Source organism: Megachile rotundata, chromosome 7 (assembly GCF_050947335.1).
Source record: "Megachile rotundata isolate GNS110a chromosome 7, iyMegRotu1, whole genome shotgun sequence".
NCBI classification, from domain to species: Eukaryota; Metazoa; Arthropoda; class Insecta; order Hymenoptera; family Megachilidae; genus Megachile; species Megachile rotundata.
The window spans coordinates 11,590,632-11,607,986 of NC_134989.1; the positions used below are offsets into that span (position 1 = coordinate 11,590,632).

A 17,355-nucleotide genomic window follows, 5' to 3' on the forward strand; every position below is an offset into this window, starting at 1 on the left:
CCTAGGGTTAGGTTATATCAGGTTAGGTCTGGGTACCTAACCTACCTAACCTACCCTGACCTAACCTAATCTGACCTAACCTTGGGGCCTGACCTAACCTAATATGACCTAACCCCGGGGCCTGACCTAACCTAATATGACCTAACCTTAGGCTCTGACCTAACCTAATATGACCTAACCTTGGGGCCCGACCTAACCTAATATGACCTAACCTCGGGGCCTGACCTAACCTAATATGACCTAACCTTAGGGCCTGACCTAACCTAATATGACCTAACCTTAGGGCCTGACCTAACCTAATGTGACCTAACCTTGGGGCGCGACCTAACCTAATATGACCTAACCTCGGGGCCTGACCTAACCTAATACGACCTAACCTTAGGTCCTGACCTAACCTAATATGACCTAACCTTGGGGCCTGACCTAACCTAATATGACCGAATATCAATAACAATAAGAGTAGTGAGGATAATTACAGTTCCAGCGATGATAGTAGTCGTAATGCGCGTAATAATATTGATAATAATAGGAATAATAAGGATAATGATGATAAAAGTAGTAATATGCGTAAGAATGTTGATAAAAATAAGAGTAGTAAGGATAATTACAGTCCCAGCGATGATAGTAGTCGTAATGCGCGTAGTAATTTGATAATAATAGGAATAATAAGGATAATGATGATAAAAGTAGTAATATGCGTAAGAATGTTGATAAAAATAAGAGTAGTAAGGATAATTGCAGTTCCAGCGACGATAGTAGTCGTAATATGCGTAATAATATTGATAATACTAAGAATGATAAGGATAATGATGATAAAAGTAGTAATATGCGTAAGAATGTTGATAAAAATAAGAGTAGTAAGGATAATTACAGTCCCAGCGACGATAGTAGTCGTAATACGCGTAATAATATTGATAATAATAGGAATAATAAGGGTAATGATGATAAAAGTAGTAATATGCGTAAGAATGTTGATAAAAATAAGAGTAGTAAGGATAATTACAGTCCCAGCGACGATAGTAGTCGTAATGCGCGTAGTAATTTGATAATAATAGGAATAATAAGGATAATGATGATAAAAGTAGTAATATGCGTAAGAATGTTGATAAAAATAAGAGTAGTAAGGATAATTGCAGTTCCAGCGACGATAGTAGTCGTAATATGCGTAATAATATTGATAATACTAAGAATGATAAGGATAATGATGATAAAAGTAGTAATATGCGTAAGAATGTTGATAAAAATAAGAGTAGTAAGGATAATTACAGTTCCAGCGACGATAGTAGTCGTAATATGCGTAATAATATTGATAATACTAAGAATGATAAGGATAATGATGATAAAAGTAGTAATATGCGTAAGAATGTTGATAAAAATAAGAGTAGTAAGGATAATTACAGTCCCAGCGACGATAGTAGTCGTAATACGCGTAATAATATTGATAATAATAGGAATAATAAGGATAATGATGATAAAAGTAGTAATATGCGTAAGAATGTTGATAAAAATAAGAGTAGTAAGGATAATTACAGTCCCAGCGACGATAGTAGTCGTAATACGCGTAATAATATTGATAATAATAGGAATAATAAGGATAATGATGATAAAAGTAGTAATATGCGTAAGAATGTTGATAAAAATAAGAGTAGTAAGGATAATTACAGTCCCAGCGATGATAGTAGTCGTAATGCGCGTAATAATATTGATAATAATAGGAATAATAAGGATAATGATGATAAAAGTAGTAATATGCGTAAGAATGTTGATAAAAATAGGAGTTGTAAGGATAATTACAGTCCCAGCGACGATAGTAGTCGTAATATGCGTAATAATATTGATAATAATAAGAATGATAAGGATAATGATGATAAAAGTAGTAATATGCGTAAGAATGTTGATAAAAATAAGAGTAGTAAGGATAATTACAGTTCCAGCGACGATAGTAGTCGTAATATGCGTAATAATATTGATAATACTAAGAATGATAAGGATAATGATGATAAAGGTAGTAATATGCGTAAGAATGTTGATAAAAATAAGAGTAGTAAGGATAATTACAGTTCCAGCGACGATAGTAGTCGTAATATGCGTAATAATATTGATAATACTAAGAATGATAAGGATAATGATGATAAAAGTAGTAATACGCGTAAGAATGTTGATAAAAATAAGAGTAGTAAGGATAATTACAGTCCCAGCGACGATAGTAGTCGTAATACGCGTAATAATATTGATAATAATAGGAATAATAAGGATAATGATGATAAAAGTAGTAATATGCGTAAGAATGTTGATAAAAATAAGAGTAGTAAGGATAATTACAGTCCCAGCGACGATAGTAGCCGTAATATGCGTAATAATATTGATAATAATAAGAATGATAAGGATAATGATGATAAAAGTAGTAATATGCGTAAGAATGTTGATAAAAATAAGAGTAGTAAGGATAATTACAGTCCCAGCGACGATAGTAGTCGTAATACGCGTAATAATATTGATAATAATAGGAATAATAAGGATAATGATGATAAAAGTAGTAATATGCGTAGTAATATAAGTAGTAATATATATGACTGTATAAAACTATACAACTATAATAATATGATGGAATATGGATTATTATTTTTAAAATAACACAAAAGCACAATAACTTTTAAAACATAAATGAATTTATTATTTAAAAAAACGACTTGGAAGGACCTCTTTGAATAACTATATTTTATACGTGTGAAAATTATAATATCAGAGAAACAATAACAAAGGAATACATGGATTTTATTTTGTTAACATGCATAGATCCGATAAAAATCGAGCGGTATCTTTTTCCTTTGCTCTTGCAACAAATATTGGTATTCATATAACAAATCGGCTGCAAACGTAAAAAATAATAATAATCATAAATAAATTTAATATTACTTTTATTATATTAAATCTGTGGTATTATTTAACCCTTTTATTCTCTTTCCTGCAATTTTCTTCAGATTTATTTTTTTTCCTCAATACGGTCTAATGATACATTATATTTCATCAAAGCGTATACGCTACTGAGGACTTCTACGCATAGCTTACTGCGCATGCACTGGAACCAGTGTTGGGCACAGTGATGAGATATTGGACGGGTTTTTTCGCGCATGCGCAGCAATTTTAGTCTCAGTAAAGTACAAGTTTCAATAAAGTGAGGTACCTTAATCACCCCTCATTATTTTTCAAAATTTTTATAATTTGGTTGTGAAATATGTATGTATAGGTTGGATAATATTAGATTATATACATATTTTCATATTGGAGAAGCAGTTGGAAAGGAAAGGTACTTAAATAATTGTAAGAAAATATGTAATAAAGCCATCTAGTGGCGCCGCTAAATACATACGCTGCGTACGTTCCTGCATTTCTCGCGCATGCGCGCAAAAACCCGTCCAATATCTCATCACTGGTTGGGCAATCCCAGTGCATGCGCAGTAAGCTATCCCTAGAAGTCCTCAGTAGCGTATACACTTTGATGTAATATAAGGTATCATTAGGCCCTAGTGAGGAAAAAAAATAAATCTGAAGAAAATTGCAGGAAAGAGAATAAAAGGGTTAAATAATACAACAGATTATATATAATAAAAGTAATATTAAATTTATTTATGATTATTATTATTTTTTACGTTTGCAGCCGATTTGCTATATGAATACCAATATTTGTTGCAAGAGCAAAGGAAAAAGATACCGCTCGATTTTTATCAGATCTATGCAGGTTAACAAAATAAAATCCATGTATTTCTTTGTTATTGTTTCTCTGAAATTATAATTTTCACGTGTATAAAATATACTTATTCAAAGAGGTCCTTCCAAGTCGTTTTTCTTAAATAATAAATTCATTTAGTGTTTTAAAAGTTATTGTGCTTTTGTGTTATTTTAAATATAATAATCTCCCATATTCCATCATATTATTCCCATTATATTATATTATATAATTCACAATATATGTATATAGTTGTATAGTTTTATACAGTCATATATATAACTAACGTAACCCAGCCTAATGTAATCTAACCCAACCTATACATTCATAGTTTACAGTGCAATTATAAGAATTTTTGAAAAATTATGTAGGATCATTAAGGTGCCCTCATCAGTCACCACTGCGTGTACCGGCTAGGTACGGCAATGGCAGCAAGCTGTGACGTCAGCTGACGCATGCGCATAAAGCTCTCGCGTGAGATAAAATCTCACGACTGCCCAACATTGGGACAATGTTCCATTACGAACAGGCAATCCTAACCTTTAAAAACTGCTTCATTGAGAGTTTATAACGTATTATTTTTAACAATGTTATGCAGACCAATTTGTAATATCATACAAAGAAATATATTTACAAATAGGAAAATACATTATGAATTACAAGATACATTAATTGCCAATTTTAAACGCTATAATTTATGTACAAACTACATGCATTCACAAAATGTGAATCTTATTATACCTAGAAGATTTAAAAGCAAAGGAAAATTTGCAAGACATGTAAGATAATTTAATACTTCGTATAAAGTATATATGAATGACTTATACTTGTGTTTATCAAATTTATGTGTTTATTAGAATAAACGTGATGAAGAGGAACAAGAAGAGGATGATGAAGAACTGTCATTAGAAGATGATCCTTTATATACACCAAAGTCTAAAATAATTGAAACTAATATACCCTCTCTTCGATTGGATGCTGTTACAAAAGCAGGATTGGGAATTTCACGCGCGTACGTTATCATTTTTGAACATGTTTGAATAATCATGTATTTCATATATAAAGGGATAAAAACCATAGTGCCATAAATCACATAATTCTTGTTTTATGAATTAAAGGTTTTGCTACTTTTTACACTATGATCTTTACCCCTTCATATGTTAATAAACTATGATAAAAAAAAAAACTTAATACTGCAAATAATTAACATTCTAATTTTTATTCTTTACTTTCAGAAAATTTGATCAAGAATTTTATAAAAGTAACATTCGTATTAATGGAAGAAAATGTTTAAAAAAGAGTTATATGGTATAAATATTTATATAATAAAGTAAATACTTATGTGATGAAATGGAAAATATAATATTTTTTAAATGTATAGGTTAAAATTGGAGACGAAATTGATCATATTCAGAAGGAGAGTCCAGATAATGCAAAATTGATAGTAGTAAATCGTTGCAAAATAATATCAGTTTCTGTAGAATCAGATACACTCAGAGCAAAATTGATTCAAGACAAATCTTTATTAATTGAAAATTATGATGATCCTTGGACTGGTGGTTGATAAGATTGTTAATGTTTAGTAAGTATAAAATATTTTTTTGTACACATTTAATGCTAACTTTGTAAAAATTGTAGACAATAATGGCAATAATTCGATTATTACTTACATAAAAACTATATCAATACTTCATACTTCATTGAACCTTTGTATTTACTAATGTATTTTGTATAATTTTTTTGCACTGAAAGATATTTTTTAATTAAAAATTATATTAAGAAAAAGGTCTTCAGTGAATATTAAGCATACTTACATATGGTACACAGAGTATTCCATCCAGAAACAAACTATTTAAATCTTCTAATATTTTTTCAACGTTAAAACCACCATTTTTACTTTTCTAGAAAGGAATTAATATTAATAATAAGTTGGCATAAATTTAATGAAACTATGAAATAAGTAGACTACTCACTTCTAAAACATTTTTCTTATCATCATCATTTAAAAAGGGCAAAAGGGCAATTGCAAAATGTGGTTGCTGACATTGAAAGCAATATTTTATAATGTCACTGAAATTCAACATGTGCACAACAGGACATGAATACAAAAGTTGTAGAGTTTCGATGCAGTTATTAATTTGTTCAGAAGTTGGACATATATCCATTTTTTTAAAAGGTTCTAAAATCACAGCTTGCCATCCCAATAGATATCCATTCGAATTTACAATGGCACTTATATTCCGTACTTGCAACAAGATTTTCTTTAATTCATTTATCTAAAAATATAGCCGATTAAACATAACATAATTATTACATTTATATGTTCAAAAACACGATTTAGTTACCATTGATAATTTAGCTAACTGAGTCAAATTTTTATCCCATAACGGGTATTCATATATTTCAAAATCTATACACAGTTGTAAAATAATAACAAATGCTTGTGGTGAATAATTTTGTGTTCTCCATAAAATTTGTACAAGTTCACGTTTGGAACACGTTTCAAATTCATTTACAGTGTAACTTATCCCCAATAATTGCAACCTACTTACGTATATCAACGATTTCATATAATTCCTAAAATACAATTATTTTCAAACATATTTACTGTAATTAAAACACGTTAATGAATTAATACGAGAAAAATTCAATAGTTACCTAATTGTTTGATGATCGCGTTTAGTTAACTCTTCTAACTTAACAGGATCAAGAATTGTCTGTAATACATGAAGAGCTCTGTAACGAGCTTCAGAGCTATAATCCTCATTTTTGTCACCGAAACATATATTTATAAGAAAGTTAGCTGACAATTCGATGTCCCCATATTCAAGAATATAACATGCTCTAAAATTATATGAGATGTTTTAAAATATGTTATAAAATATATTGTATATAAAAACGCGTAAACTGTATTATTGTACCTTAATAAATTATCATCACAGTTAGAATTTGATTCAGGATTTGCCAACATAGAAAATGTATCTGTTACGCTCTGATTAAATTTCATATATTTAACATCTGGTTGTAACCATTCTTGTAGCAATTCGATCCGTAGCTTTATTATGTTAATTGAAAACAGTTCACAGATATGATTAACTGCAGAATTTATATCAGGTCTGTGATCAACAACACATCGATATCTTTGCGGTATACTTTCATCTGAGTATAATTCACGCACCAGTTTCGACGGATTACCAATTAATGCTAAATAATTTTTTTTCCCTAAACCATGAGTGTGTAAAATGTGTTCTGATGTAAAGCGCAAATATTTGAATTTTATTTTCTAAAATAAATCAATTTTAAATGTTATGTGCTTACTTTCTCAGAATTATATAAAATTAAATTAAACTATGATACCTCAAGCATTCCCTCTTCGAAAATTGTAGAGTTTTGTGCTGATAACTGAGCATATTTGTAACATTCGTTAACTGCTGCTACTTGGTCAGCACCTAGTAAAGATGAACAATAATTCAGTTAAGAGCCCTACAATGGTTTTTTGTAAGATTTATGTCTTTCACATAAAGTACCTGGTGGTGTATGATTCACAACATAATATAGTGCCACTGTACCATAGTATAACACATCTGGACCAGTCATTCGTTCTATACATTTTTTTATGTCATTTAATAAACTACTGTTTTTTGAACAAAGAGTCCATTTATCTGTTTCGCGTTTATTTCTCCAGGCACGCGTTACTTCGCCTTTAATAGCTAATGTACACACAATATGAGATTGCAATTTAAGAATAGGGGCTATGTCCAGCCATTTCTCATAAGTTTTTAAATTCAATTCCGGAGCTAAAAATAATTTAGTACTGAAAAATTTGTATACATATTCTTGGAATTCACTAGACATAAAAAAATAAAAAGCTTTTACTTATAATTTGCCATAATTCAACTTTAGGTAAAAAAGGTAATCTCCATTTCGCTATAGGGGGTAAAGATGAATACCCTGGATTAAGATGCATCCACGCTTCATGTTCATATTGCGTCGGTTGACTAAAAAGTTTAAATACAATAACATAATGCAAAGAACAAATAATAAAAATAATATATCGTTGCCAACATTAAATGAAGTCACATTAATTTACCCAGTACGTGTATAATTTTGTAAGAAAAATATATAATTTCTATGTTCTACACTTTTTGATTTTGTAAGATCCATAAGAATTATGAGTACTTCATAGTAGTAAAAATTGATCTGAAATGATAACGTGTAATTTTAAAAATATTATATTTATAATAGCAGTAGAATTCCTACTAACTTGTGAGAAAATAGTTTTTAGACACTTCTTCAAAGCAATTTTATCTTCAATAATAGCAACAATAGCATTGCATTTTTTTCTCAGTTCATTCACTTCATCTTCATTAATGTGTAATTCTAAAAATATAATTAACGAATATTAAAAGCGACTTATTATTTAATTCACATTAACATCTTAATATTTTTATCACTCTTTTACCTTCCTTTCCGCTTAAATTGCGTGTAGTCAGTTTTGGATTCCATGTTTTTATTACTGTTTGTAAGTAGAGTAACAAACAGTCTTGAATATCGAATCCGAAATCAGTGCAGAAATGTTGTAACAAAAAGGTAATACTATCATCATCATCATTGTAATCCATAATATGTTGTAATATTTCTCTTTTGGTTGTAGCATCACTTCTTAATATCTCTACAAGTACATAAATACATATTTTAGATATATGACACGGTAAAACATTTACTTAAGTAACATAATGATTTTTACCTTTATACGAGATGGAGTACTTTGATAATTTTTGTGCCCAACAGTGCATTATTTTATTGGTTTTAAATATTTGCATAGAAGATTCATTCTTCGTTAAACGAAAATATTCATATCCAAGCATTGATATCCTTAAATGTTGAGTACAGTCTGGTTGAAATCTAAAACAATATATTTCCGTAGTATATTCAGTTTTCTGATTTATAAAAATTAAGTTACTTACGATTTATGAGTGTCAAAAATCCATTTCGATGCATTTGATTCAGACAGCATGAATAAACAAGACAGACCCAAATGAAGGTCAAACAATCGTGTATATATTATTTTTTTTAACAATATTGTTAAAAGATGAAAATATACTTTTGTAATTTCTGATAACAATGTAGAATTTATGTTTGGTGTAACACAAAAACTGAGATACAATGTCTTTATAATTTGTAGCAAACGATAATCATTATGCTCAATTTTTAATTTTTTTATGCTAACAAGTAATTCCTCTAACTGATTTTCTGCAATTGACTGTACAAAAATATATTATTGTAGGTAATTTGTATGATGCATTATAGAAATGCATATAAATTACCTGATCCTTAGTTATATAAAACCTTTGAACAGAAATGATATTTCTAAACAGTGGCAATAACGATTTATCTGTAGTAATCGCTAAATCTTTATATATTGTATATAATTTCCAACTCGATTTTGATATTTCATTTTGTTTTGTATCTACTGAACTTGAATTGTACATGGCACTTTCAGTAAAACACTGTTGATACAAATTTATCCAGTTGTATAAGAATAACATTGTCTGCAAATCATCTAAAACATTATTTTTAAACAATTAATGTTCTGCATATAATAAATATTACAGTTTAATCTTTTAATCTTTTGTTTTACAATAATATTTACATACCATCTACACAAACACACAATGTAGAAGAACTTAAATTTCGAATTACAATTGAATTATCTAGATCCATTTTAGCATATTGTAATAGCGTTAAACATATCTTGTATATGTATTGACATTCATCTGTCGTTAAATGGAATGGTTTCTCTTCGTATCTAAATTAGAATGAACACTTCAAAATAAAACATTATATTGCACTAATTAAATTTTGATTTTATATAAATAAAAAGTTGCTCACCTATAAAAATAATTAAATAAATTTATATCTTTTGTCCATTCTAACAATAAAGATATAGCATTAATTTTTTGTAATTTTAGTAATGTTGCAACCTTAACAACATTTTTGTATGTAAGCATATATGAGTCAGTATTTTTTTCTATGTCCACTAAAATATTGTTATACAAAATTTAGAGATGTACATAAGTTTCTGTTAAAATATATATGATGAAAAATTATTTTATACCTTCACATGACTTTTTAATATATTTGTCTAATATATCTTTTTTATTTGTTTGATACTCATGAAGTGTAATATCGATTTGAAACTCTTTCTTTAAAAAATATACTGATTTTACTTCCTCTATATTATTAATAAGATTACTATAATAATATAAATGAGTTTTACATGTTTTTGAGAGTTTTTCTACTTGTAACTTCACCCAACCGAACATTTCGATATAATATTTGAGAGATTCAGGTAATATCTAAATAATAAATACAAATTTAATGTATAAATATATATATAAAAATACAAACTTTTCAACAAATTCAAGTATAATAATTACCTTCAATGCCAAACTAGATATCACATAATTAACAATCTGTATGCAACAATATAACAGAACATCTGTTTCTAAGAAGTTTAATATTTCCATTACTTTGGTAAAATTTCTACAAAACATTTACTATTAAATGATTTCAATCAGAATTATTTATACGTTCACTTAAATTATCTTACCCCTTAGATAAATAATAATTCACACAACATGAAAAAGTTTTCCTCTTTAATAATGAATCGTTTTTTGTTATGCATTCAATATCAGCAATCATATCATCGTGATTTTCTTTTATTATACGATGTATTAATTTCTGGAAAAGTTTATAAAAATATATATTGACAAACATCATAAACATTAGTAAACTATGTAATAAAATATATACTGTTTTATTTAATCATTAGTATAATTTACTTACATCATTTATACCAGTGTGTTCATAGCCATATTTCTTTAATATAAGTTTTATTGGAACATAATTGCATTCTGTTCTAATTTGAAATGCTAAAGTATGGTCAAGAGTACTACTTGTTTCTGCTAAATTTGTAATAGATGAACTCCATGGAACAGAAGCTGCTTTTAAAACTTCTAATGTTTGTTGCAGTTTAGTCTACAGAAATTGAAAATTTATTTAGTATTCTTAAATTTGTAAATAAAATTTGAATGATTTACACACTTATACCTCTATATTTTGTATAAAATCTATGATAAGGATAATTCTTTTTTCCCATAAAGATCCTTCACCAAACCAGTAAGTCCTAGAATTTCTTATAATTTTCTGTAATTAAATTTATTTATAACTTTCATTGTATAATGTTTAGCAAGTTTATTCGTTTATTCAAATTAATCATACCTGTATATACATTGTAAAAACATAATCATTTTGCAACATGTTATTTAACATGTACTGTTTTAAAAATGTATTTATAAATTCTGGAAGAATATCTATATGAACTTTATTCAGTAACATACAAGATACTTCCATAGGATCTTCATTATATGAGTTAAGAGATATTGTTAATCTGAAATTTTAATATTAAATATAATTTTAGGCCAGATACTCTATTCGTTTATTGAAAAAGAATTAAAAGTTGTTACCTGTAATTAAGTTTTAGCTTTTTAATATCAGACATAGCTTGTATTAAAAGAATAAGTTGTTTCAAATTGGAATCATTGTTTAGGTATTCTTGGTGGGAATATAAAGACTGATGATTTTCTTCAAATTTGAGCAATTTTATAAATCTTTCTGCAAAATCAATTCCAATGTTAGGCCATTCGGAATAATAAGTTTTTTCAAATGATTTAACTTTTCTACATCCCCAACAAATAATTTCAGATATTGCACTAGGAATACAAGACAATAATGTGGGTACAAAATGTGATAACCATGGCCAAAGGACAGATGGAGATGTATTCTCGGGAATAATTGCAAATATATCTCTTACAGTTTCTGCAGATATATGTTTAATTATGTCTGGGAGATGCCGAACCCAAATTAAAGTTGCTATTTCCATTTCTCCCTGTACACACATAAATGGTATTAGTTTCATAGAAAATGTGCTAATACTAAATCCATATTAAATTTCCTGTTTTACCAAATTTATATAATATTTGTGTAGTTCTACAAAATCTGCATGTTGAAATTTTATCCATTCTTTCATAATATCATCATCATAATATTGGTGATCTTTTTGATACCCCCAAATCATATGGAACGTCTCTAATTTATGCAACATATTATTAATCAAATATAGAAGCTTTAGGTGTTCATCTGTCTTCATTTTCTATAATTTATATGATTATGTATAATATGAGATGTACAAAGAATATGACAAGTACACTCAGTTCACAATTACTTACTGCAGTATTTTTTGTAACTCTTGAGCGTGCATATGTATGAATTTTTCTCATTTGTTTATAATCAGGTATAAGTGCTTTACTACAACATTCTACTATGTATTGCACATTTTCTATTTTGTCAAGCACATTAAGCAGCATATCCAATTGAACAGAACCACAATCTTTTTTTGCCTGAGATTCAAGTTGCAATAAAAGTAATAATGCTTTCCTACAATAAATAGGTTCTGTAGATAAATTAAACTTTTGTGCAAAAGCTTCAGCAGCATCAAACTGTTCCTTTCTTAGCAAACGTTGTAACTGACATTCAGGAATACTTTCTGACACAGTCTTTACCCTGACTGTATCAATATATTTGGCATCAATTTCCAAATCATTAACTCCTTCCAAATACAAAATTGTTTCATCACAAGGATCCATAATTTCAACAAGATATGTTGTAGCTGGCACAGTTATTCGAAACTTTTCATCAAATTCTAAGTAAAACAATGTAATTATATAATAGTGTAAATTAAATGTATTAAAAAAATAATTCGTGATCATGTTATATACCTGGAAATGAAAAAACATGCAAAGTATGCATATTGCAACTATCAGATGCTGCTAAAACAAGAATTTGGGATGAACTGTTATCATTGTTTTCAATTACTGCAAAATCTAATACAGGCACAGTATTCATATTTACACCAAGTAAAGTTTGAGGACATACCATCTTTAATATGTAATCTTTACGTAAACATAACATAGCCCTAAGATCATTAAAATTAATAATTTATCAGTAAAGTCTGAGTATATCAACTGATATGTTTAAACTAATATAAATACTCACATATGATTTTTAAAAAACTTTGCTTTAATATAATTGCAACATGTGGACTGTTCAGAGGGCCACATAAATAACTTATTTAAACATACCATAGCTATTGATATATCATTATTTATTGCACCTACAGCAGCATATATTACCTGTAGAATTGATGCTAAAATTATTAGTTCTTATAAAAAAAGTAGCAATTCTATCAAACATAAGTTGTACACACCTGATCATTATAAAAACCTTTAAATAGCTGTTCACACTGAATTTCCTTAATAAGATTTTCCATTTTAATATTAACATTGGTGTTATTTAATATAAGTGATTGAACAAGTTTACTATTAAATTGTGATACTCTGGAATATAAGTATTAATTCTGATTAAATATTTTCATTTATTTATATAATTTAATATAGTTACCTATAAATGGCCCCATTTTTAGCGACAAGATATATATTGATAAATTCATCATTTTCATTTTGTAAATATATAGTTATTATTTTATATCCGTCTTTACTGATGTTTCTATGTATAAAAATAAATATATTTTTATAACTATGGGATTATTGTTATAACATTGTAATGTAAGGTCATACACTTACTTTGTGAAAATAATTTGTCCTTTATTTAAATCAAGACAATATAAGGCTCCATTTGACAATACAATAAATAAAAATAAACCATTGTTAGAAATACAATAACATGTTATTGCTGACTCAAAACTAATGTTTAGTAATATTTCTGTGCAGGTCTCATCTTTAAATATAGTAATTGATTCATCAATTATTATGCACACCCTTGAATATTGTACAGATGCAAGAATGCTTGGCTCCTTTGAAACCTTGTAAAAAAAGTACAAATATCTTTTATAAAATATTCATGATATTTTCATTTACTTGTCAATCATCACAAAATTTATAAATTAATAAATGTTCATAAGATGAATGAAAATGTACAAATTGTATTCAAGATAATTTAAAAAAGAAACGACCGTTAAAACATTTATGGTGTAGAAACTAATTTGGTTACAATAAAGCTAATTTAAATACCTCGCCACTGCATTGTATTGTGGCAACTGTAGAAGTTTCATATAAAAAGCCATTATTTTCTGTTACTGTTCTTTTTCCGAAATTTATAGTTTCTTCTTCTTTATCAAATCCTGTAAACACTTTGTTCCATAACGCCATTTTACCCGCGAAACATTTACGAAATGATCTGGTACCTGCGCACAGCAGCTTAAAGCTTACTTCAGCTCCTACACAAAGATTCTGATGTTTAGCAAAAACAAACATAACCTCGACAGAAAGTTGAAATTTGAAACGTTTACTTTCAGCTATTGAAATGTCAAAGTCCTTTCATATATAATTTATTGTGTAACTTCAAACATATATTTCAATTAAGCTAGCACACAATTAAAAGATTCATATTTGAACAGTTTTGTTTATTTACATTGTTGTGTCATTTTTCATAAATGTGACTATGAATTTTGATTTTAGAATTTACTTTGTCTAAAAGCTAATCATTGATAAAATACACGATATAAAAAGGGTATTTTTAAATAAGACGTTTAGCTGTATACCCATTTATGATGGATATTCTCAAGGCAGAAATAATGAAAAAACGAAAACAATTAGAAGAAAGTAATGTTTTGGTAATGTCTGAAATTAAGTTATAATAGTTTTGTAAGTTAATATTATTTTAGTTTCATAATGTGTCAAACTATATGAATATTACAGAAAAACAATAAAAAATATTTTAGAAGAGGTGAGCTAATATCAAAAGATCAAGAAGTAAAAGAGGTACAAAATAGTAACGATGAAGATGATAAAGTTAATATTAGGCAACAGCAAGAAGAATGTGAAACAGATGATAGTTCTGAACATTCAACATTACCTAGACATGAAGTGATTAAAAGATTACGTGAAAGAAATGAACCAATATTATTATTTGGAGAATCAGAAATAGAAGCGTTTAAAAGGTTAAGAAAATGTGAGATTCTTGAACCTGAAGTAAATAAGGTATTTACTTATACATATAATATTTTATAGTATGAAATTGTGCATAGAAACAAAGGGATTAGTAAGAGATTATTATACAAACTGATAGCTTGTAAATATTAATGTATATTAATTTATACTATAGGGTTTTAGGAATGATTTTCAAGAAGCTATGGAACAAGTGGATCAGGCATATCTAAATGAAATATTAGCTTCATCAAAACCACAAGATCGTGATGGAAAAGGAGATGTCCATGTACCTGATGAAGGAGTGACCTATGAAGATCTGCAGAAAATGTCTGTCAAATTAAACAAGGGTGACAGGGATTTTGATTTACATGTGATTACACAGTTTATACAATTTTTGGTGCAAATGTGGGGTATTCAATTAAATAGTAGGAGCACTGCTGAAAAAATGAGCACTAGAGGAAAGATGGCTAGTGCTACTTATGCTCAAACAAGAGAATACTTAAAACCTCTCCTTAGAAAATTAAAAAACAAATCTTTGCCTGAAGATATCACTGACAGTTTAACTGATATTGTAAAACATTTACTTGAACGCAATTATATTTTGGTAAATACCAGTAAATGAAATAATTTTAATACAATACATTGGGAATATTTATTTTAGAGTAAAAAAGTATAATTTATTGCAGGCAAGTGATGCATACTTGCAGATGGCTATTGGAAATTCTCCATGGCCTATTGGTGTTACCATGGTTGGTATTCATGCACGTACTGGAAGAGAAAAGATCTTCTCTAAAAATGTGGCACATGTAATGAATGATGAAACTCAAAGGAAATACATTCAAGCTTTAAAAAGATTGATGACTAAATGTCAAGAATATTATCCTACAGATCCTTCTCGATGTGTAGAATATTCAAAAATATAATATTGTTAAGTGAAATAAGTAGATAAGTATGTATTATAGAATAAAAAATATTAAATATATTTGACATAAAAGACTAGTATTTATTTTCTCCTCTTGCTGGTGTTACATGATATATACAAAGGAACTAAATATATGTTCAGATCAATTTGTTATAATAAAAAAAAGATTTGAAAATTAAATTGTATTTTCTATTTGACTGCTATAGAACTATTTCTTTATACTGTTTATATTTTCCAGCACAAATAAATTTTTAAAATAAACATAGTGTAAAATACTAAAATATTTAAAAAAATATACATATATTTTCCCCTTAAATTATAAATATTATATATTTATTCCCTCTCCTTAATATATTTTTTTATTAACCTTCACTTTATTTTGGAGGTCAATTCATTGGCTTTCTTTACTGCAGCTTCAATTGCATTCATCATTGATGCTCTACAAATATAATTAGTAATATTACATAGTGTATTAACAGACATTACATTTTGATGCCTTACCTTACTTGACCACATTCCAGAGCATGAATTCCTGTAATAGTTGTACCTCCTGGAGAACATACTTCATCTTTTAACTGACCAGGATGTCTACCTGTTTCCAGAACCATTTTACCAGCTCCTACTAATACTTGAGCTGCAAATTTTGTTGCCATAGGTCTTGGAACACCCATTTTTACAGCACCATCTGCCAATGCTTCTATAATAAGATATGCCTAAAAATTTGATTCAATATCATACTGCTATTCAAAATATTTGGAAGATACAAAAAACAAATAAATAATAATTAAACTATACATTTTACTTACATAGGCAGGACCTGAACCTGAAAGTGCACTTATGGCATTTATAAGAGATTCAGGAACACTTTCACTTACTCCAATATATGAAAATAATGCTCCTACTGTACTTTCATCTTGTTCAGTTGTATTCATAGAACAATATACTGGAAATAATAAGAATATTATAAAAATATAGTTCATACTGTTTACTCAAAGAAATGTTTTACCTGTTATTCCTTCTGCAACCATCATTGGAGTATTAGGCATACATCTAATAATACGAGGATGTGTTACAACTAATTTCAATTTCTGAAAATATTGCAATAATTTTACAATAATTCTTTCTTCATGTTTGTGTGATGTGTTTATGTAATAATCATTCTTACATTCATTAATGTTTCTAATGTAACTCCTACAAGTACTGAAATAAAAAGCTTTTCTGCAGTTTTCTTTTTTATTGTTGCTTGTATACCCTGAAGTGCATCATTAAGCATATGTGGTTTCATAGCTAAAAATATGATTTCACAATTATCTACTACTTCTCCATTTCTTAATGTGGCATGAGCACCTAAATCTATCCAAAAACCTAAAGTTCTGTCTGTACGAGCAGAAACCCAAACATTGTGTGGATTTAAAATGCCTGTAACAAAAAGTTTATTGTATTAAAAATAATTCCAGTTAATTATTAGCATTATAGTTGCTATACTAAAACACAAATATATTACCTTTATGAATTAAACCAGCACCAATGGCACTTGCCATATTCCCACCTCCAATAAAACCAACTTTGCTCGACATTAAATCAATATTTTCCATTTTTCTTGAAAATTTAATCAATGGGCTATATATATATTTGTA

General features: G+C 28.1%; 4 protein-coding genes across 5 annotated transcripts; 2 read left to right on the forward strand and 2 right to left on the reverse strand.

Annotated features, from left to right (window-relative positions):
- The first annotated feature begins 4,194 nt into the window (after positions 1-4,194).
- On the forward strand, positions 4,195-14,480 carry LOC143264793 (mitochondrial transcription rescue factor 1). The gene is made up of 4 exons (XM_076533559.1): positions 4,195-4,506; positions 4,585-4,739; positions 4,963-5,035; positions 5,109-14,480. Exons 1-4 carry the CDS (start codon positions 4,315-4,317, stop codon positions 5,289-5,291), a joined length of 603 nt encoding a protein of 200 aa, XP_076389674.1. The 5' UTR covers positions 4,195-4,314; the 3' UTR covers positions 5,292-14,480.
- On the reverse strand, positions 5,232-14,121 carry rod (kinetochore component rough deal). 2 transcript variants are annotated; one of them, XM_012284534.2, is made up of 32 exons: positions 13,879-14,121; positions 13,432-13,670; positions 13,250-13,354; positions 13,056-13,185; positions 12,845-12,981; positions 12,568-12,764; positions 12,019-12,491; positions 11,754-11,942; positions 11,257-11,678; positions 11,012-11,180; positions 10,841-10,936; positions 10,577-10,768; positions 10,341-10,471; positions 10,168-10,273; positions 9,846-10,086; positions 9,620-9,767; positions 9,385-9,536; positions 9,055-9,290; positions 8,695-8,990; positions 8,475-8,632; positions 8,190-8,399; positions 7,992-8,107; positions 7,818-7,927; positions 7,604-7,725; positions 7,255-7,524; positions 7,085-7,176; positions 6,649-7,010; positions 6,386-6,571; positions 6,073-6,304; positions 5,701-6,003; positions 5,542-5,628; positions 5,232-5,472 (listed from the first exon to the last, which is right to left on the reverse strand). In XM_012284534.2, exons 1-32 carry the CDS (start codon positions 14,119-14,121, stop codon positions 5,425-5,427), a joined length of 6,198 nt encoding a protein of 2,065 aa, XP_012139924.2. In that variant the 3' UTR covers positions 5,232-5,424. The 2 variants fall into 2 exon arrangements, with proteins under 2 accessions (XP_012139924.2, XP_012139927.2); XM_012284537.2 differs by lacking the exons at positions 5,232-5,472; positions 5,542-5,628; positions 6,073-6,304 and having other exon boundaries at positions 5,871-6,003.
- Prp18 (pre-mRNA processing factor 18) lies at positions 14,340-15,790 on the forward strand. The gene is made up of 4 exons (XM_003702963.3): positions 14,340-14,480; positions 14,566-14,847; positions 14,972-15,400; positions 15,483-15,790. The coding sequence occupies exons 1-4, from the start codon at positions 14,415-14,417 to the stop codon at positions 15,717-15,719; spliced, it is 1,014 nt and encodes a 337-aa protein (XP_003703011.1). The 5' UTR covers positions 14,340-14,414; the 3' UTR covers positions 15,720-15,790.
- P5cr (Pyrroline 5-carboyxlate reductase) lies at positions 15,482-17,355 on the reverse strand. Its single transcript, XM_003702983.3, has 6 exons — positions 17,223-17,355; positions 16,884-17,137; positions 16,725-16,806; positions 16,525-16,661; positions 16,220-16,431; positions 15,482-16,157 (listed from the first exon to the last, which is right to left on the reverse strand). The coding sequence occupies exons 1-6, from the start codon at positions 17,311-17,313 to the stop codon at positions 16,088-16,090; spliced, it is 846 nt and encodes a 281-aa protein (XP_003703031.1). The 5' UTR covers positions 17,314-17,355; the 3' UTR covers positions 15,482-16,087.